Below are 21580 nucleotides of genomic sequence, written 5' to 3' on the forward strand. Positions count from 1 at the left end.
ATTACTATTATAGGACAAGCCAAACAGAGAACAGCCAGGGAATTTCTAGAGGCACGGTACTCATCCACAGATTCAATCAATAAGCACATCGACCTGGACCCAATATACCGGCCACTGCAGCGGACAGCTGGAACTGACAACCGGAAGCAGCAGAGACAAACCATATAAATGCCGGAAAAAACCACAGAAGCGCTTCACAGGAGGCTCCCAAGCACTGAGGATGTCACCTAGACAGGGGATGAAACGTCTGCAACACAAATTCCCAGCTCGGCGAACAGAACCACAACAACGAGCACCCGAGCTACAAATCTTCTCCCAAACTTTGATTAACAAGTGGAGCTGAGGAGCTCTGGATGGAACATCCTGATCTGCCACCATCTTGCTGGAAATATCTCGCTGTTCCTTCACTGTTGCTGTGTTAAAATCCTGGAACTGCAGCAGTTGAAGAAAATAGCTCATTACCCCCTGCTCTAAGGGCAGTTATGGATGGGTAATAAATGCTGGCCAAGGCATTAACATGAGCTGTTGATGAAGGGAGTGTCTTGTTCTAATTGGCAAACTGTAACAGGTTGCATCTCTCAGGGGTCTGTCTAGGCAGTTCCTTGGCTTTTTACAATTTATGTCAATGATTTAGAAGGGTGGAGTGGAGCCAAGGTGGCGAAATTGGTAAATGACACCGAGCTAAGTCGGAAAGTATATTGTGAAGAAGATGCAGGGTTGCAGACGGATGTTAATAGTTTGAGTGAGTCAGCAAAACACGTGCAGATGGAGTACAATGTGCGAAAACGTGAGGTTATTCACTTTAGCAGGAAAAATGATTTTAAAAATATTACTTAAATGGAGTACAGTTGAAGAATTCGGATTATACAAAGGGATGTAGATGTTCTAGTGTATGGGTCACAAAACGTTAGTCTGCCAGTAAAGCAAATAATTCCTTAAATATTGTGTACAGTTTTGGTCTCCTTTTTTAAGGAATACTGTGATCCAATGGATGGTAATGCTGTTCAGTCAGATTCCAGAGTCAAAACTGGTTTAATTGACCACATGTTTTATTTTTGTAATCTGGTTGCTATGGTGTCTGTCACTTAACATCAACAACGAGAGCCTTGTGTCACTCTCTACAAAGAGTTGCCCCAAAACAAAATAAGGAGAAAGCAAAGTTATTTATGTATAAAGTTTAAAAAGATCTCACCATAAACTGTGAAAGTAAACATTAAATCAAGTAAAATAAAAGATACAGTCTTTACAAAAGTCTGTCTTTTGCTCATTTATTTCAAATATCTCTCATTACTCTGTAAAAACAAACAGATCAGATATTCACAGAACTGAAAACCAAAACCCAACTCGCACTACTTTGGAATCCAGTTTCGAAACGATAAAGGACAGCAATGTTTTGGGAAGGATGTAAATACACTGGAAGTGGTCTGCTGGATTGATGGCTGGGTGAACAGGTTGTCTCAGGACGTGCTGGGCTTGTTTCCACTGAAGGTTAGAGGGGTGAGGAGGAGACTTATTGAAGTAAGTCAGATGCTGAATGGTTTTGACAAGGTGGATATAGAAAGTCTAAGGAGCACTGTATTCCAGATGAGGTGTTGCCCTTCAGGGGCAGAGATGAGAATTGTTTTCTGAGAGTTGTCTGCCACTTTTGCCTTCTGAGCCAGAGAATTCCATCAAGGTCAGGATATTAAATATTTTTAAGATGGGGGTAGATGGAATCTTGTTAGGAAGGAATCAAAGGTCACCTGGGCTGGACGGGCATGTGGAATTCAGAACACAAACTGATCGACTATCATCTTACTGAATGGCGGAGCAGGCCTACACCTAGTTCACACTTATACTTCTGTGTCATCCCTGTCCCCTCCCTGTCCCGGGCTACAATCCTCCAAGAAAGCAATCCTCCATTTCTGGACTCTTGCACATCCTCGGTTTTAACCACTGCTCCGTGATACAACACCTTTGGCTGGCTTCTCTGTAAGCTCAGAATTCTCTCGGTAAACCTCTCTACCTTGAGTTGTGGTTTGAGAAGATCTAGTGTCCATTTTTCTCTGTTCAAGATCCTGTGAAGTGGCCAAAAACAGTTCACTGTATTAAAGGTGATGTACAATTGCTGAAATGTTCCTGGCTTTGTTATTTCAGTGGCTGGGTTGTAGGTCCTTGTTATCGATATCCTGAGCCCACTTCGGGGTGTTGGGGGGGTGGGGGTCAGGGGAAGTGGTGCTGATCAAATCTGATTTGGCCCTTGAGTCAGTGGGAGACCTCTGAGATTAAACAATCCGGGTGAAGTGGGGATTTGGGGAGACTGGGCTTTTGGAAGAGACTGAGTTGCCTCAGAGTCTTGGGGCTGGGAGGGCCTGAGGGGGAGACTATGACTTTTAACATTAGGCTTTTCTTACTTTCACCTTGCCTGTGATGTCGTCTACTGTCTACTATCTCTTGGATTGAGATGTATAAAATAATTTGTATCCATTCTCCCCCTCATTAACGAGGACTATGTCTGTGTTTCTTCCCCAGATTATTTATGTGCTCCTGAAGACAACGTTTACAATATCGATTTCACACGGTTCAAAATTCGGGACATGGAATCAGGCGCCATCTTATTCGAAATCACCAAACCACCTTCCTCCGGTGGGTCAAAGGGATATCCCTGTGGTCATTACATGCACCGATCCCACATGAGACCTCATTAAGACAAGAGCCTCTGCAGTTGTGAGGCCAGGCCCGGTGTACGGGGAGACTCTCTGCTGATATCCACAGCCTAGTTGTATGGGGTTCTGAGCACGTGCTGATCTTTAAGATGTTTTGAAACCGATCATCAGGGCTCAGTTGCTGTCTCCACTTTCCCTCCCTCCCTTTGCACCCACTCCCTGCTGCCTTTCCTTTCCTACCCCAGTCCCATGCCCTCTGAGTCTCTCTCATCCCCTACCCCTTCCCCTCTCTCTGTCCTCCAGGAGTTTTTGATTTGAGGTGTAAATCTGCTAACAGATCTTGATCTGTTTTTCTTCCCCCCCCCCCCACCAACACTTCTCATGCTCCTCACCCCAATTCCCCACCCACATTTCCGTTTGATTTGGGGGAAATTGATTGTTTTCCACTGAACTGCCAGTGTTTCTGTTTCAGACCGTGACCAAGGAGATAAGAAAGAGGTGGACAGCAACGCTGGGCGGTTTGTACGCTACCAGTTCACTCCAGCCTTCCTTCGCCTCCGACAAGTTGGAGCCACGTAGGTTCATGGGGGTGGAGTGGGGGAAGCGGTAGGGGCTGAGCCTGGGTTGAGGGGGGATGGGTTGTTCCAGTTAACTTACTGGCCCTGGGTAGTTGGATAAGGGACACTAGAGGCACTAACTGCCTCCCAAAGCACACACTTACCTTTGAAAGACTGAGTGCAGGGGGAGGCTTAATAATTTACCTGTGATGATCAACAGTTAGGAGTCCCCCACTGGCTGGTGGTGTGTAACTGACTCTGACTAGATATAGCCTTTCCAAACTAAGCTGTGGCTGTATCTAGACTCTCCTGTTTCAATGCTCTACATGACCCTGCTCCAGGAAATATCTACAGGAGTTCCTCAGGATACTGTCCTCGGCCCAAACCATCTTCAGCTGCTTCATCAATGACCTTCCCTCCATCATAAGTTCAGAAATGGGGACATTCGCTGATGGTTGCACAATATTTAAGGAAAGATATGATTTCATTGGATGCAGTTCAGAGAAGGTTCCCTAGGATGTTCCTGGGGGGGAGAGTTGTCTTATGAGTGGTTAAACAGGTTAGGACGGTACACACTGGAGTTTAAAAGAATGAGAGGTGATCTCATTGAAACATTTAGGATTCTTAAGGGGCTTGACAGGGTCAATGCTGAGAGGATGTTTCTCCTCTTGAGAGAGACTCTGACCAAAGGGCAAGTTCTCAGAATAAAGGGGCACCAGTTTAAGACTGAGCTGGGGAGGAATGTCTTCTCCCAGAGGGTTGTGTGTCTTTGGAACTCCCTGCCACAGAGCGCTGTGGGGGCAGAGTCCGTGTGGATATTTAAGGCTGAGACAGAAATTCCTGATCATTTGTGGAATCAAGGAGTACAGGGTAAGGGCAGGAAAGTGGATCTGGAATATCTGATCAGTTGTGGTTCTTTTGAATGGTGGAGCAGGTTTGAGGGGTCAAACAGTCTACTCCTGTTTCTGTTTATGATCTTATGGTCACAATGTTCAGCACCATTTGTGACCTTCTCAGTTACTGAAGCAATCCGTGTCCAAATGCAGCAAGGCTTAAATAATGTCCGGGTTTGAGGCTGGCACACTGTGAGTAACGTTCCTGCTGTACTAATGTTATAATCAAGCCCCATCAATCACACCTTTTGTATAAACATGTTGAATCAAACACCAAAATGACCAGTTGCTTCTCTTTTGTCCAGGTCTCCAAAATCAAAGTGACAATCACCAGGTTCCTTTAAGGAACTCAAAATAATCCGTTTATTAGGAATGCAATTTTTTAAAAAGCAAGTGGCAAGTACTGGCTAAGCTGTGATCTGTAATTAAAACAAAATCCTCTTAATTCCCCACCCAGACACACACATACAACAAAAACAAGATAAATCTCTGCAGAGATGATTTTTGAGAAAAAAAAACAAATGTGAAAAACAAATGCTCTTGGTCAGGGGTCTGGGAACTAAGGATAGAATATGATCATTCCCTGTCCGTCAAACCAAGCTGTTACTGACCATACTGATGGTAAATGTCTCATTGTTATTGCAGACCATCTCTAAAGCATGGTCACAGTCCGGCTGTGCTGGCTGTTTGAGTAATAGAATCCTTACAATGTGGAAGCAGGCCATTCAGCCCATCAAATTCACACCGACCCTCCATACAGCATCCCACCCCGACTCATTTCCCTTGGCTAACCCACCTAGCCTGCACACTATCTGCAATTTAGCATGGCCAATCCACCCTAACCTGCACATCTTTGGACTGAGAGAGGAAACCGGAGCACCCGGAGGAAACCCATGCAGACACTGGGAGAACGTGCAAACTTCACACAGGCGGTTGCCCGAGGCTGGAATCGAACCTGGGTCCCTGGCGCTGTGAGGCAGCAGTGCTGACCACTGTGCTACACCTTACGCAATGTGTCTCTTAGATGGTACACACTGCTGCCACTGTGCATTGGTGATGAACGGAGTGAAATTTGAAGGTGGCAGACATAATGCTAGTGAAGCGGGCTGCTTTGTCCTGGATGGTGTCGAGCTTCCTGAGTGTTGTTGGAGCTGCACCTATCCTGGGCAAGTGGGGAGTATTCCATCACACTCCTGACTTGTGCCTTGTAGATGGTGGACAGGCTTTGGGGAGTCAATAGACAATAGGTGCAGGAGTAGGCCATTCGGCCTTTTGAGCCAGCACCACCATTCATTATGATCATGGCTGATCATCCTCAAACAGTATCTTTTTCCTGCCTTATCCCCATAACCCTTGATCCCACTATCTCTAAGAGCTCTATCCATCTCTTTCAGGAGTGAATTACTTGCTGCAAGATACCTATCCTCTGATTTGCTCCTGTAGCTGTTTTATTTATATGGTTGCTCCAAATCATATTTTGGTCAATGGTTATTTCCAGGATAGTGATAGTGGAAGATTCAGTGACGGTCACGTCAATGGGTGTCAAATGGTGATGGTTAGATTCTCTCTTAGTAAAGATGGTCATTCCCTGCCATTTGTGTGGCGTGAATGTTACTTGTCACTCATCACCCCAAGCCTGGATATTGGGGTCGAGAGTGTGTTGCTGGGAAAGCACAGCACGCTGAGGAGCAGGAAAATCGACATTTCAGGCACAAGCCCTTCATCAGGAATGAGGCTTGTCTGGATATTGTCCAGATCTTGTTGAACATGGAGTATCTAAGGAGTCATGAATGGTGAACATCTCCACTTCTGACCTTATGATGGAGGGAAGGCATTTGATGAAGCAGCTGAAGATGGTTGTGCCGATGACACTATCCTGAGGAACTCCTGCAGAGATGTCCTGGAGCTGAGATGACTGACCCCCTGCCAGGTATGATTCCAACCAGAGGAGAGTGTGCCCCCGATACCCATTAATTCCAGTTTGGCCAGGTCACCCTGTATGCTCCTCCAATCCGGCCTCAAAATCTCTCCCCATGGTGCCTGGAGTTAAGCTCTTCTGTCCAGTTCTCGATTTCCTAAAGTGGGGAAATACCTTGGCATCATCCACCCTGTTGTTACCTCAATATTTTACATTTCAATAAGTTACCTCCCCATTCTGTAAGCTTCAATGAGAATAGGCCTAAGTGACTCAGCTTTTCTCATAAGACAACCTTTTTATTCCAGGAATTAGTCTCATGTACCCTCTTTAAGCTGCAAGGACATCCTTTCTTTAATTTCTCATAATTGTATTCTTGTTTTACTTTTTTCACTCATGGGACATGAGTGTTACTGTCTCAGCAGCATTTATTGCCTGTCCCTTGCTGCCATTGAACTGAGTGCCTGACTAGGCCATTTCAGAGGGTAGCTGAGAGTCAACCACACTGCTGAGGGTCTGGAGTCACGTGTAGGCCAGACTGGGTGAGGACGGATGATTTCCTCCTGAAGACCACAGAACTAAATGGGTTTTTTGGACAATCATTCATGGTGTTCAGTAGATACACAATTACAGATATTTTGTTGAAGTCAAATTCCACCATTTGCTGTGGCGGGATTTGAACCCAGAACGTTACCTGGGTCTCTAGATTAATAGTCTCACCAATATACCATGAGCCCATCACCTCCCCTATTGTTTGACAGTGCTGCACTCCCTTGGCGCTGACCCTCCGGCAATGCGACAGTCCCTCAGCACTGACCCTCCGACAGTGCGGCGCTCCCTCGGCGCTGACCCTCTGACTGTGCGGCGCTCTGTTGGCACTGACTCTCTGTCAATACTGCTGTGAAGTGTGAGCCTGGATTATGGGGCTCTAGTCAATGTGATGGGATTCGATTAGAAACAGCCTTGAGGCCAGTGTGTACTGACCACTGAGCCAGCATTGGTGTTGTGTGACAGATGGGTCTAACCATGGTATCGGTAACAATCATGGCTGCCTTCTCTCTGTAGGGTTGAGTTCACAGTGGGCGATAAACCCATTAACAGCTTCCGAATGATCGAGAGACACTATTTCCGGGACCAGCTGTTGAAGAGCTTTGACTTTGAGTTTGGGTTCTGCATCCCCAGCAGCAAGAACACGTGTGAGCACATCTACGAGTTCCCGCAGCTCTCTGAGGAGCTTAGTGAGTATGGCAAGACATGGGGCAGCTCAACAGACTGATGTTAAAGTCTTCGCTGTAGATTACTGTGGGGTGGCAGGGTCCCCTGTGCTGCTGCAGCAGTAAGTTCACACATTGGTCTAATCTACGCAAGCCCATTGGCCTGTCCACCTCTTAACCTCCTCCATACTGTTCTCAGAATTCTGCTGGAGAATTGACCATTCAGCTCCTTGCTGGATTTATACTGTGACTCTATTTACCCTCCTTGGTTTGCTAACCCTTTGAACCCTGCTCCAACCGAAATCTCTCCCTCTCAGTTTGAAGTTTTGAATTGACCCATCAGCTTCTTTAACATTTCAGATCCAGGTTTCCACTCCCCTCTGTGTGAACTGGCACAGCATGTGCCCCTCATTCTGGGAGCAATTCATTCCCCCCCAAAAAGCAGAGGAAAGAGATTCTCTCTGATATTGCCATTACATCAGGGCCTTTTCCCTTCACTGGTTTGGAAGTTATAAATGTAAATGGACCCCTTTAGCCCTTGGGAAGGTAAACAGTGCAGTGCTGAATAAAGTCCATTGATGGTCTCATTAGCAGTGAGTGCCACAGTGCCAGGTCAACCTAGACCCTTGGTTCTCTGTCACGGTGTTGTGGTTTTTTTATTTTATTCACAAGCTGGCTCGGCTAGCATTTATTGCAGGTAAGAGTCACCCCCATTGCTGTGGGTCTGGAGCCATACGTTGGCCAGACTGGGTGAGAATGGCAGTTTCCTCCCCTAAAGGGCATCAGTGAACCAGCTGGTGTTTTTTTCCTGGCGGTTGTCAAGAGTTTCATTGTCATCATTAGACTCTTAATCTGCAATGTTTGAAAATCCAATTCCAATGCCACTATCTCCTACAGTAGGATTTGAACCCAGGCCTCCAGAATATTACCTGGATTTCCGCATTATCAGTCTAGTGATAATACCACGAGGCCATTGCCTGCTCAGGCTAATCACACTATCTATGCCTCTCATGATTTTATAAACCTCTGTAAGGTCACCCCTGAGCCTCCAATAGTCCAGGGAAAGCAGCTCCAGCCTATTCAGCCCCTCCATATAGTTCAAACCCTTCATCAGTAAACCTCACTAAAATATCTGGTCATCATTTGTGGGATCTTCCTCTAAGCACATTAGCTGCTGCCTTTCTATTATAGCAGTGACTGAAATGCTTCACTGGCTGAATAGTGAACTGTACTTAATTGAGGAGTCATTTCCAGTGACAGGAGGTTCAATCACATCAAGTCAACTGCATAGCTCTTTCCTTGCCTGTATTTTAATTTCAAACCAATCCATATCCAACAACCTGCTCTGAAAGAACTGCTCATGATTTGATAGCATTGACAAATGCTTCTACAGCAATTTACAAAATTCTTAAAAATAAAAAAATTCCCAAGTGTTAATGAATCCTTTAAACCTTCCAGTATCCCAATCTGCAATTCTTTCTTGGGGAAAACCTCCATGTGTGTTTTTGTGATATTGTTTACCCTTCAGTGCCAGAGGTAATGACTGTGAAGTGAACCCCTCAAGCTGATTTGAAGTTGACAGTTGTTGTGGTCTGACACAGCTGCTTGAGAAGGGCACTGTCAGTAGGTTCAACTGTTAGAGGTTGTGTGAAGGGTGAGAGGACAGACCCAGGGCTGGGTGGGGCTTAATGGGACCCCTGGCCTGGGAGGAGGGCCTGAGGTGCAATATAAGTCCAAGCTCATTGATTTTCTTTCCTTCCTCTCTCTGTTTTCTCTCTTCCTCCTGTCCGCCCACCCAGTTCAGGAAATGGTCACACGACCGTACCAGACTCAGTCAGACAGTTTCTACTTTGTGGATAACAAGCTGGTGATGCACAACAAGGCCGACTATGCCTATGGAAACGGACCTTGAGAAGGCGGCCAGCTCCGTGCTGCTTCCGACTCTGTAGCATCGCCCTCGGGGAGCCCGAGCCTGCGGAACGCCAAGAGCATCAGGGAATGTCAGATGGGGAGCCTCTGGTTCAGCTCCTGTCACTCCTAACCCATTAACCTGTGGTTTCTCACTGCGATCACTGACACCAATCAGAATAACCCTTCAGTGTCACCCCTTTCACCCTGATCCTTCGATAAATTCACTGTGTTTGAGATCAAGGAGCTGGGGTCCCACAGAGAGGTGGCAGCTTGAGGAGGGCAGTGCCTCCCCATGGCTGCTCAGCAGAGACCCTGAGCTCAAAATAGGACATTACTGTCTGAGGCCAGCGTCCACTCAACATTGATCTCGAGTATCTCCATTTAGACAATCAGGGTGTCTCAGCCTGGGCTTTCCATAAGGATTGGTGTTAATTTCCCAGTGACGTGGTGGGAGTGAGCCTGCAGGTTTCCCTGTTTGCTGTTCTCTGTGTTTCTGTGTTTATCAGCAACTGGACTGGCCGAGTCTTTAGTGTGTCCCCACTGCCCCCCAGTGTGACCCGGTTTCTAGTGCTTGACCTTACACATTTGAATTTAAATATTTATTTTTTAAGTAGAACTGGGCGAGGAGAAAAGTCAAATTATTTTAATTTCCCGATCCTTTGTGCTGATTGTTTTTTTTGTCAGTCTGTGAGAATTTGTTGAGATTCTGTAAAATTACTTCAAGTTTCTTGCTCTTTATTGTGAAGTTGTTGAGTGTAATGTCACCTGAACAATAGCTCAACATGTATAAAAAGAACTTTGAAAAAGAGAGGAAACTGGTGTTATTTCTGTCTTCACCTTTACCTCAGTGTTGTATTTGATAGTGGGAGGTTTTGAATTGGGAGATTTCTCTCCCTCCCCCCCAATCCCACAGTCTGAACATAAGAAGGTAAGAACTAGGAGCAGGAGTAGGCCATCTGGCCCCTTGAGCCTGCTCCGCAATTTAACACAATCGTGACTCAGCTTTGTCATGGACTCAGCTCCACTCACCCGCCTGTTCACCATTATCCTTAATTTCTTTACTGTCCAAAAATCTGTCTTTGCCTTAAAAACATTCAACAAATTACGTCACCTGCTTCACTGGGCAGGGAATTCCACAGATTCTCAGCCCTCTAGGTCTGGTCTTATGAGGGTCTCATTTAATAATTTTCCATATTTCAGCTGCTGCAGCTCCATTCCAAACCACCCCCATCCCGCCCCCACACAAACAAACATGAGCTACATTCACAGTTTGGTTCACTGTGTTAGATGTTTGGGAACAGCCAAAGCCCCTGTAGCTATTCTACACTAAGACTGATAGCAGATTCTTCACCCCCCCTCCCCCAAAACTCTGATCTTGCCACCCGTGGGTCTGACTAGATTCTCCTGCTCTTGGGAATGTGCACTGCACATTCACAGCCTGCAGAAAATTCCGGTGGAAAGTGGGTTAAATTAGTCGACAAATTCAGCAGGCTTGGCAGTATTTGCAAAAAGAGAAAGCAGAGTTACTATTTCAGATCCAGGGACCCTTCTGATACCGTCAGAGTCGAGAGTGTGGTGCTGGAAAAGCCAGGTCTGGCAGCATCTGAGGAGCAAGTGAGTCAATGTTTTGAGCAAAAGCCCTTCATCAGGAATATGGGCGAGGCCCAAGGCGGGTGGGGTTGGGGGGGGGAAGGGAGGTGGGAACACAGGTAGGGGGTAATGGTGATAGGTCGGTGAGGAGGGTGGAGTGGATAGATGGGAAGGAAGATAAACAGGTAGGACAGGTCAAGAGGGCGGTGCCGAGTTGGAGAATTGGATCTGGGATGAGGTGGGGGAAAGGAGGTGGAGATGAGGAAACTGGTGAAATCAACATTGATGCTGTATGGTTGGAGTGTCCCAAGGCAGAAGATGAGGTGTTCTTCCTCCAGACATCGGGTGGCTAGAATTTTGGTGATGGAGGAGGCCCAGGACTTGCATGTCCTTGCTTGAAATGTTGACTCTCCTGCCCCTTGGATGCTACCTGATCTACTGTGCTTTTCCAGCACCACACCTTTTGACTCTGATCTCCAGCATCTGCAGTCCTCACCTCTTCCCTTCTGATACTGCCTGACCTGTTGGATTTCTCCAGCAATTTCTGATTTTGTTCATTTCAGATCTCCAGTTCTTTGTTTGTTAAATTAGTTGAGTTCATTCTCAATGATGGAGTCAGTGAGGGAATCTCTAAACAATGGCTGTGTTTAAAATATTTTAAACTAAAGTTTGCGTACATTGGCTGTTGTTTAGCTACAGGAAACTGCAAGATCACCAGAAACATCTGTAACTGATCAACATATCCACAGCCTCCACATGGGAGGCCAATATTCAGAAAAATACTAAAAACAAAAAAATTGGGTGGGGGAGGGGGTGCGGCATGGAATTACTGAAAATACTTCAGGACTACCCTGACATTAGACCTGGATTTATCAGCCTAACCATGTCTGTTCTACACAATGGGAGAAAGTGAGGACTGCAGATGCTGGAGACCAGAGTCAAACAGCATGGTACTGGAAAAGCACAGCAGGTCGGGCAGCTTCTGAGGAGCAGGCGAATCGACGTTTCAGGCACAAGCCCTTTGTCTTGATGAAGGGCTCTTGCCCAAAACATTGATTCTCCTCGTCTGATGCTGCCTGATCGGCTGTGCTTTTCCAGCGCAACACTGTTCAACTCTTGTTCTACATAATCTACTGTAAACCCCGTTCGCTGCTGAAGGTAAAGACTAAAAGAAGAAATGTTTCAATTGACCTGAGTAAAGGTTGAGAATGTGCTGTTTGTTTCTCACTGGGACCTATGGAGGGAGTGATCCCAAGCCTGGACAGGTAAAAGGTTTGGGAGACTCTACATTGCCTTGAGTGAGAGCAAACCCATTCCCTTGGCCCAGTTCTGTCAGGGCTATTTATCTGAGCCATCCCAGGATCTCAGAAACAGGCCGTTGGCCTTTTAACTAACAACCATCGTCTGAGATTTCAGGGAATTGATAAAACACTGGAATAGATTTTCTTTTATGGCCAAGCAACAGACTGACTGATGTTGGAAGATGTCGTCTCCTGCTCCTGAGTGTTGTGTATTCAATTATTCTGCTCTAACAATAAACGTTTTCTAAATGTTTTGTGCATACCAAGGCAGTTTATTACCTGCACTTTGGTTCTGCAGTCAATAACTGCTTGCCTTTAATGCTCACTGACCTATCAGCTTGAAATTCCGATAACCAATGAGTCACTGGAAGCCATCTACAAAGTTCACTCTTGGTCTGTGCAGTGGGAGCAGAGTGCCGTCTATATCAAAGGCTGATGTGACTGTGCAGCTTTTATAGGTATGTACATTCAGAAAATAACCAATTGAAATGTACCCTCGGTGAATTTATTCAGATTAACAGAGGCATTTATTTTCACTTATGTACTGAGTTTTGCTTAGTACCAGAATCTGGTTTGATTCTTGAGTTTGACTCTTCTCCCACTTTAAAGCAGATACAGCTAAAAGTTGCCCATTTTACCTTCAGACTCCTCCCGGGCAAAGGTGGCACTTATTGCTTGTGAACACTACATGAATTCATTCCCATCACAACATCCAACCATCTGCATCCCTTTCCACCCCCTCAGGAATTAAACACAGCCACTGTTGTTTTAGGCAAACTTAACAGATTCATCTTTGGAGGGACACAGAACATCCTTTCATTGGAGAAGCTCCTAGGGGCATTTTCTTCAACAAATTATCTCTCACACATTTGTGAAGATTCACTTGCTGTTCCCTCCTTCACCTGACTGTGATATCCACACATGCTGCAAACTGTCTGTCTCCAATTCTGTCCCCAGAGCCCACATCTCAACAAAAGAAAAAGGAAGCATTACATGTAAGAAACAAGAAATATTGGAAATTCAGAATAGATCAGAAAGAGCAGAGAGGTTAACATTGCAATCGAACTCCATCTCTCATGAAAGCTTCCAGCTGAGGACTTTGTCGGAATGAATTACTGCAGAGGAAGCTCTCTCTGCATGGATGCTGCCTGACTTGCTGTGATCACCAACATTTTTTGTTTTCAGTAGAGGACTTTGCTTGTGTTTCAGATCCTGAGTCACTTGTGCATTTTCTCATGTTTTCTGTTTTTAATCCTGATAGCCAGCTGTGCTGAAATAGAACTCAACACTGCCTCGGAAAAGGAAAGGAGGAAGCAGCCCTTGAAGATAGCGATGAAGCTGATGGAGGGGGACCAAGACTATGCTGGGCTTTACACCATAAGATGCATTAATGCATTTATAGAAAGGGGGGGGGGGGGGGGGGGGGTGTTCAGTTGCATGGACGTTTACAGGGAAAGTTAAAATAGAGGAGGGCTCAGCAGAGGTTATTAAAGTCTCCAGAGCAAGAAATAGGACAGAGAATATGGGAAAAATCAGGAGCTTAACTTCAGGCAACGTGAATATGTGAATAGAATCATAGAGATGTACAGCATGGAAACAGACCCTTCGGGCCAACTTATCCATGCTGACCAGATAGTAAATCTTTTATGAATCCTTCCAATAGGAAGGAGACCAGAATTGCATGCAATATTCCAACAGTGGCCTAACCAATGTCCTGTACAGCCACAACATGACCTCCCAACTCCTGTACTCAATACTCTGACCAATAAAGGAAAGCATACCAAACGCCTTCTTCACTATCTTATCTACCTGCAACTCCACTTTCAAGGAGCTATGAACCTGCACTCCAAGGTCTCTTTGTCCAGCAACACTCCCTAGGACCTTACCATTAAGTGTATAAGTCCTGCTAAGATTTGCTTTCCCAAAATGCAACACCTCGCATTTAACTAAACTAAACTGCATCTGTCACTCCTCAGTCCATTGGCCGGTCTGAGGTAATCTTCGCTGTCCACTACACCTCTAATTTTGGTGTCATCTGCCAACTTACTAACTATACCTTCTATGTTCACATCCAAATCATTTATATAAATGACAAAAAGTAGTGGACCCAGCACCGATCCTTGTGGCACTCCACTGGTCACAGGCCTCCAGTCTGAAAAACAACCCTCCACCACTACCCTCTGTCTTTCACTTTTGAGCCAGTTCTGCATCCAAATAGCTAATTCTCCCTGTATTCCATGAGATCTAATATTGTTAAATCAGTCTCCAATGGGACTTGAAAGCCTTACTGAAGTCCATAATCATGTCAACTTTTAGATCTGGTCTGTCCTTTTCCATCACTATTTTAAAACTAATAAAATTATGGTCGCAGACCCCAAAGTGCTCCCCCACTGACACCTCAGTCACCTGCTCTGCCTTATTTCCCAAGAGTAGGTCAAGTTTTGCATCTTCTCTAATAAGTGCATCCACATACTGAATCAGAAAACTTTCTTGTACACATTTAACAAATTCTTCTCCATCTAAACCCTTAACACTATAAAAGTCACAGTCTATGTTTGGAAAGTTAAAATCCCCTACCATAAGCACCCTATTATTTATATAGATAACTGAGATCTCCTTACAAATCTGTTTCTCAATTTCCCTCTGACTATTAGGGGGTCCATAATACAATCCCAATAAAGTGATCATCCCTTTCTTATTTCTCAGTTCCATCCAAATAACTTCCCTGGATGTATTTCCAGGAATATCCTCCCTCAGCACAGCTGTAATGCTATCCCTTATCAAAAATGCCACTCCCCCTCTCTCTTGCCTCCCTTTCTATCCTTACTGTAGCATTTGTATCCTGGAACATTAAGCCACCTGTCCTGTTCATCCCTGAGCTATGTTTCTGTAATTGCTATGATATCCCAGTCCCATGTTCCTAACCATGCCCTGAGTTAATCTGTCTTCCCTGTTAGGCCCCTTGCATTGAAATAAATGCAGTTTAATTAATCAGTCCTACGTTGTTCTCTGCTTTGTCCCTGCCTGCCCTAACTGTTTGACTCACTTCTGTTCTCAGCTGTACCCGTCTCACATTGACCTCTTTCCTCACTACCTCCCTGGGTCCTACCCTCCCACTTTACTAGTTTAAATCCTCCCGAGCAGCTCTAGCAAATCTCCCTGCCAGTGTATTAGACCCCTTCTAATTCAGGTGCAATCCATCCTTCTTGTACAGGTCACCTCCACCCCAGAAAAAATTCCAATGATCCAAAAATGTGAATCCTTCTCCCATACATCAGTCCTCAGCCATGCACTTATCTGCTCTATCCTCCTATTCCTGCCCTCATTTTTCCCGTTCTCCATCAAATAATTATGAGAAAAGGGGGCAGTCAACGCAGGACTGAGGGTGTTGTACTTAAACAAATGCAGCATCCAAAACAAGGTAAATGAGCCTGTAGTGCAGATTGAAACTGGGAGGTACAACATTTTGGGTATCACAGAGATGTGGCTGCAAGGGGATCAGGCTAGGAACTAAACATTCAAAAATACACTTTCTATCAAAAGGACAGGCAGAGGGGATGGGGTTGTCTTGTTAGTAAGAAATGAAATTAAATTGATTGCAAGAAGTGATATAGAGTCAGAATCTGTTTGGGCAGAATTGAGGAACCACAAATGAAAAAAGACCCAGGCGAGAGTTATGTACAGGCTTGCTAGTACGAGACAGGATGTGGAAAAGAAAATAAATCAGGTCAGAGAAAAGGCAGGTAAGAAAGGCACTATTACAATAAACATGGGGGACTTCATTATGTAGTTGGACTGGGAAAATCAGGTTGGGCACGGATCTCAAGAAAAGGAACTCGTGGAATGTCTACAAGATTTGTTTGGAGCTGATTGCGGTTGAGCCCACTAAGGAACAGGCAAGCTGGGTTTGGTGATGCGTAATGAGGCAGACTGGATTAGGGTGAAGGAACCCTGAGGGGGCAGTGACCATAACATGATAGAATTCACCCTGCAGTTTGAGAGAGAGAAACTGGAATCAGATGCAAGGGTATTACAATTGATTAAAGGTAACTACAGAGACGTGAGAGAGGAGCTGGCCAGAGGTAATTGGAAGGGAAGATGGTGGAACAGCAATGACAGGAATTTCTGGGCGTAATTGGGAGGCACAGCAGAAATTTATCCCCAGGAAGAAGAAACATACCAAGGGGAGGCAACCCCTTATGGTCTTACATCAAATTAGAAGTGAATCATTCAAACCATCAAGTCTGCTTCATCATTCAATGAGATCATGGCTAACTTGATAATCCTTAACCCACTTTCCTGCCTTTTCTCTATAATCCTTATTACCTTATGGATTAAAGTCCTTTTTATCTCAGCATTGAATAATTTAGTGACACAGTCCCAATGGCCCTCCTCATCTCTGTCCCAACTGGACAGTCTCCTTACTCTGAGATGTTTTCCTCTGGATCTAGACTCTCACAAGGGAAAACAACCTTTCCACATCTACCTTATCATGTCCCATTAAGAATTCATTTCTGTCCTTGTTGGTTTTTAATACAGACAGTAGGAATCTACCAGGCAAATTGTATCTCTAGCTTTACATCACAAATAAAAGCAACAAAAAAGAAAAACCGATTGTTTATGGCAGCAATGGAATGGATGGATTAAATAGCCATCTTCACTTTGTAACTACCCACATATTAACACATTACAAGGAAATTGAAACTAAAATGAAGAGCAGCTTTGAATGTGTCTTAAAGCAGAGGCTTTAACCATCTCAGTACAGAGAGAAATCGCACATTTTACACATTGTGTGGCTTGTCTGAGTTCCTTGGCTAACTACAGGAGACTTGAGTAATCTGTTTCCATGTGTACATGTTATAGTAACATTGTGGGTCTAACAGCAGAAGTGATTAGCTGTGTGTTTTACATTGTGCACATTGCAGTTTATGATGTTTTTAGATCATTATTGCCCACATTTTGATATGAATGTGTTTGTACCTTTAAAGAACCACAGGTCACTGCATCAGGTCACCGTATCAGGTCACCATAACAGGTCACCGTAACAGGTCACCGTATCAGGTCACCGTATCAGGTCACTGTGTCATAACTTCATCCAAATGTTCAAACCCGAAACATGAAAACTGGTGCAATTCAAAATTCTGGCGATACCACAATGGACAAGATCACAGGGATATCCGGGTCACAGTGAAAATGTTCTACCGCTCCTAACTCACCCTCTTTATCCATCCTCCCAGTGCTCCTACAGGGCTCTTCAGTTCCAGTGGTAATGTTCCTGCCTCTGGATCAGGAGGTCTGGGTTCAAGTCCCACCTACTCTGGACATGTGCTATAAGACATCTCAGTCCTCTCCAATTGTATTTTTCTTGCAGTGACCTGTTACCCCCACCCCACCCTCCCTTCCCTCAGCTCCTGCAGCGCCAAAGAAGGATTTTCCATTTCTGTCAAACTAAAACACTCTCACACCTGCACTCATACAGACATGCAGAGAGACACACAAATCCATACACAGACACACAATAACACACACACAGGCAAATATCTGTACATGGTCAGATGTTATGGAAGAGGTGGGGCTTGAACCCAGGCTTCCTAACTCTGAGGTAGAGATACCACCCCTACACTGCAAGACTCTGCATACAGTCACACACAGTCTCACATGCACACTGGTAGCACACATGACATTGCATGTGTCATGTAACTCAGACACAGTCACACACAGACAATTGACACATAAAATGTCCATAGGTACTGCCAGACAAACAGACAGTGAACAGCAACAGGTATACTAACAGTACACTCTCATACTGCCACACAAGCATGGTCTGATACAGTCAGTTAAGTGTAATGGGATGACTGTACAGTTGAACCATCTGGGTTATTGTATCTACATAGAGTGACAGAGCAGCTATTCCATTTAAATTTTAAAAAAATTCTGTGAAACTACCAGCAGACATTATACTTTTAAGTTGCTGTGAGAAAGAGTTAAAACAAAAACAAAGAACAAAGAAAATTACAGCCCAGGAATAGATCCTTCAGCCCTCCAAGCCTGAGCTGATCCAAATCCACTGTCTAAACCTGTCGCCCAATTCCTAAGCATCTGGATCCCTCTGCTCCCTACATACTTATTCATGCATCTGTCCAGACGCATCTTAAATGAATCTACTGTGCCTGCCTCTACTACCTCTGCTGGTAATGCATTCCTGACGCCCACCACCCTCTGTGTGAAGTACTTGCCGCGTGTATCCCCCTTAAACTTTTCACCTCTCACCTTGAAAGCATAACCTCTCATTAATGAATCCTTCACCCTGGGAAAAGCTTATCTCTATCTACTCTGTCTATACCCTTCATGATTTTGTAGACCTCAATCAGGTCCCCCCTCAATCTCCTTTTTTCTAATGCAAAGAAACCTAACCTTTTGAACCTCTCTTCACAGCTAGCACCTTCCATACCAGGCAACATCCTCGTAAACCTTCTCTGCACCCTCTCCAAAGCATCCACATCCTTTTGGTAATGTGGTGACCAGAACTGTACACAGTATTCTAAATGTGGCCGAACCAATGTCTTGCACAATTTTAACATTACCTGCCAGCTCTTATACTCCATACCCTGTCCGATGAAGGCAAGCATACCATATGCCTTCTTGACCACTCTATCCACCTGTGCAGCAACCTTCAGGGTACAATGGACCTGCACTCCCAGATCTCTCTGCTCATCAATGTTTCCTAAGGCTCATCTATTTACAGTATAGTTTGCTCTAGAATTAGACTTCCCAAAATGCATCACCTCACATTTGCATGGATTGAACTCCATCTGCCATTTCTCTGCCTAACTCTCCAGTCTATCTATATTCTCCTGTATTCTTTGACAGTCACTTATGCTTTCTGCTACTCCACCAATCTTTGTGTTATCTGTAAACTTGCTGATCATACCAACAGTGTCCTCTTCCAGATCATTTATGTATATCACAAACAACAGTGGCCCCAGCACTGACCCCTGTGGAACACCACTGGTCACCTTTCTCCATTTCGAGAAACTCCCTTCAGCTACTACTCTCTGTCTCCTGTTGCTCAACCAGTTCTTTACCCACCTAGCCAGAACACCCTGCACATTATGCAACTTCACTTTCTCCATTAGTTTACCATGGGGAACCTTATCAAATGCCTTACTAAAGTCCATGTATATGACATCTACATCTATCAACTTGGTCTCTTCCTCAAAGAACACTATTTTAAGGCATGGTCTCCCCTGCACAAAACCATATTGCCTATCACTGATAAGCCCATTCTTTTTTAAATATAAATAGATTTTATCCCTCAGTACCTTCTCTAGCAACTTTCCCACCACCAACGTCAGGCTCACTGGTCTGTAGTTACCTGGAATATCCCTACTACCCTTCTTGTACAGGGGAACAACATGAGCAACCCTCTCGTCCTCCGGCACCTCATCTGTGTTTAAGGATGCTACAAAAATATCTGTCAGGGCCCCAGCTAATTCCCCTCTCGCCTCCCTCAGCAACCTGGGATAGATCCCATCTGGTCCTGGGGATTTGTCCACCTTAATAACCTCTAGCCTACCCAACACATCTTCCCTACTTATGTCAACGTGATCCAGAGTTATCAAACTTCTATCTCTAATCTCAATATTCATCATGTCCCTCTCCTCAATGAACACTGATGCAAAGTAAGCATTCAGAATCTCACCCATTCTCTCAGGTTCGACATACAGCCTTCCTTCCTTATCCTTTAATGGACCAATCCTTTCTCTAGTTACCTGCTTGCTTCTTACATAAGAATAAAAGGCTTTGGGATTCTTCTTAATTCTGCTCAACATGATAGAGACCATTTCAGGGGGAGGTTTGACCGTGTGAGAGAATGAGAAACTACGTAGCTATATGGAAAGTTTATGTAATGCAACTTAAAAATGATAAGGATTGAGAGCTTAATATACACCATGTTCAGAAAAGATGGGGAAGGGAAGTAGAGAGCGAGGATGGGGTACAGATTAGAGAAGGCATTGTGGCGTGTGAAAGAGAGGATGGCTTTGGGAGAGTAAGGACAGAATCCATTTGGTTTGAGCAGAGAAGCAAACAGCCTTTGATCATGTTGCTAAGAGTCTTCTCCAGAGACTGAAAGAGATGCAAGATTGACAGAATGTGATGATAAGGCTGTGCTGGAGGACCTTTAATGATCACATATCAACAACTTATACTTATGTTGCATCTTTAACAAAATAGAACCTAATCAGCCACTTCACAGGAACATTATCAGATAAAATAGGTGACTCGGAGCCACGTAAGGAAATATTAGGTCAGATACCAAAGAGTGTCCCTGGACCAATCAGGGAGGAAACATTGGAAAGAAACTGAATCTGGTTCTGGGCAGTGAGGAGGACCAAACATGGGGAGCAGTTGGGTAAGAGTGATCACTGTATCAGAGGTTTCAAATAGTAATGAACAACAACAAGGAACAATGTCAGATTGACCTTCTAAACTGGAAAACGGTAATGTCACTGGGATGAAAGGGGATCAAGCCAGGATGAAACAGATTCAAACACTGACAGGAAAAAACCGTAATGAAACAATTCATGATCTTTACAGAGAAGATGTTTCATGTATATTAGTACATTCGAGCAAGGCTGAAGTGGGCTCCTTGAATGATGAGGGATCTGGAGAATATGACCAAACTGATTCTCCTCATCGAGCAGAGAATGAGACAAACTGGATAGTTCTCCCGAGAGCTGCTTAGACCCTGATGGTCAAATGGCCTCCTCCTGTGTAATGATTGTATAATGTGATGCCTGGTTGTATATTAATGTTCCCTCGCACCTACTCAGTGTTAACTGTGATTTGAGTGAATGCGCTGGATAGCATGTGCTAGATATTTGCTACTCCACACAATGACACCCTTATTGAGAAACAGCCTGCCTGAATCCCAGCAGATTCTTGATGTTGAAGTGCTCGGGGTGCTGTTGTCCCTGAGCTCCCAGTTATGCAGTTCTTGGTCAGAGCAGTGATGTTGGAGTGAGCTGGACATGGTGTCTACACTGGTTGGTGTAAGTGCTAGTTAGCTAGGGCTCAGAAAGATGCTGCTCTGTACTGCTGCCAGAGCTGCTGACTCCTTTACCATCTGTCAGAGAGCAGTTCCACGAGAATGGGAATAATGATGGCCATGGAGAAGACATGGACACTGGCGGATATGGAGTTAAACTCTCATCCTTCAGCACCTCCCACAGATTACCTGTAAATTCAATGAGATGCATTTTGTAAAACAGATTAAGTTTCCGCCATTTGTAAGATTTGAAAAATGAGCTTCACAAACAAAAATCCATCCTGTTCTCAATCCTCACTGCCCATCCCAATCCTCACTGCCCATTCCCAATCCTCACTGCCCATCCCAATCCTCACTGCCCATTCCCAATCCTCACTGCCCTTTCCCAATCCCGATCATCAGTGCCCATTCCCAATCCCAATTCTCACTGTCCACTCCCAATCCGCACTGCCCATCCCACTCCCAATCCTCACTGCCCATTCCCAATTCTCACTGCCCATTCCCA

The 21580-nt window shown here is 44.8% G+C and overlaps 2 protein-coding genes across 3 annotated transcripts in view; one reads left to right on the forward strand and one right to left on the reverse strand.

Moving 5' to 3' along the window:
- The window catches only part of unc119a (unc-119 homolog a (C. elegans)), a 42483-nt gene extending 32540 nt beyond the window's left edge, over positions 1-9943 (forward strand). For both annotated transcript variants that reach the window (XM_043718091.1, XM_043718090.1), the window contains exons 3-6: positions 2512-2625; positions 3118-3220; positions 7076-7248; positions 9024-9943. In XM_043718091.1, the coding sequence (XP_043574026.1) occupies positions 2512-2625; positions 3118-3220; positions 7076-7248; positions 9024-9136 (503 nt within the window). In that variant the 3' untranslated portion in view covers positions 9137-9943. The remainder of the gene's footprint in view (positions 1-2511; positions 2626-3117; positions 3221-7075; positions 7249-9023) is intronic.
- An 11151-nt stretch (positions 9944-21094) lies between these two features.
- LOC122564206 (forkhead box protein N1-like) overlaps positions 21095-21580 on the reverse strand; it is a 92790-nt gene continuing 92304 nt past the window's right edge. The window contains exon 8 of the mRNA XM_043718901.1: positions 21095-21264. Within this exon, the coding sequence (XP_043574836.1) occupies positions 21095-21264 (170 nt within the window). The remainder of the gene's footprint in view (positions 21265-21580) is intronic.

Source organism: Chiloscyllium plagiosum, chromosome 28 (assembly GCF_004010195.1).
Source record: "Chiloscyllium plagiosum isolate BGI_BamShark_2017 chromosome 28, ASM401019v2, whole genome shotgun sequence".
In the NCBI taxonomy this organism is placed as follows: Eukaryota; Metazoa; Chordata; class Chondrichthyes; order Orectolobiformes; family Hemiscylliidae; genus Chiloscyllium; species Chiloscyllium plagiosum.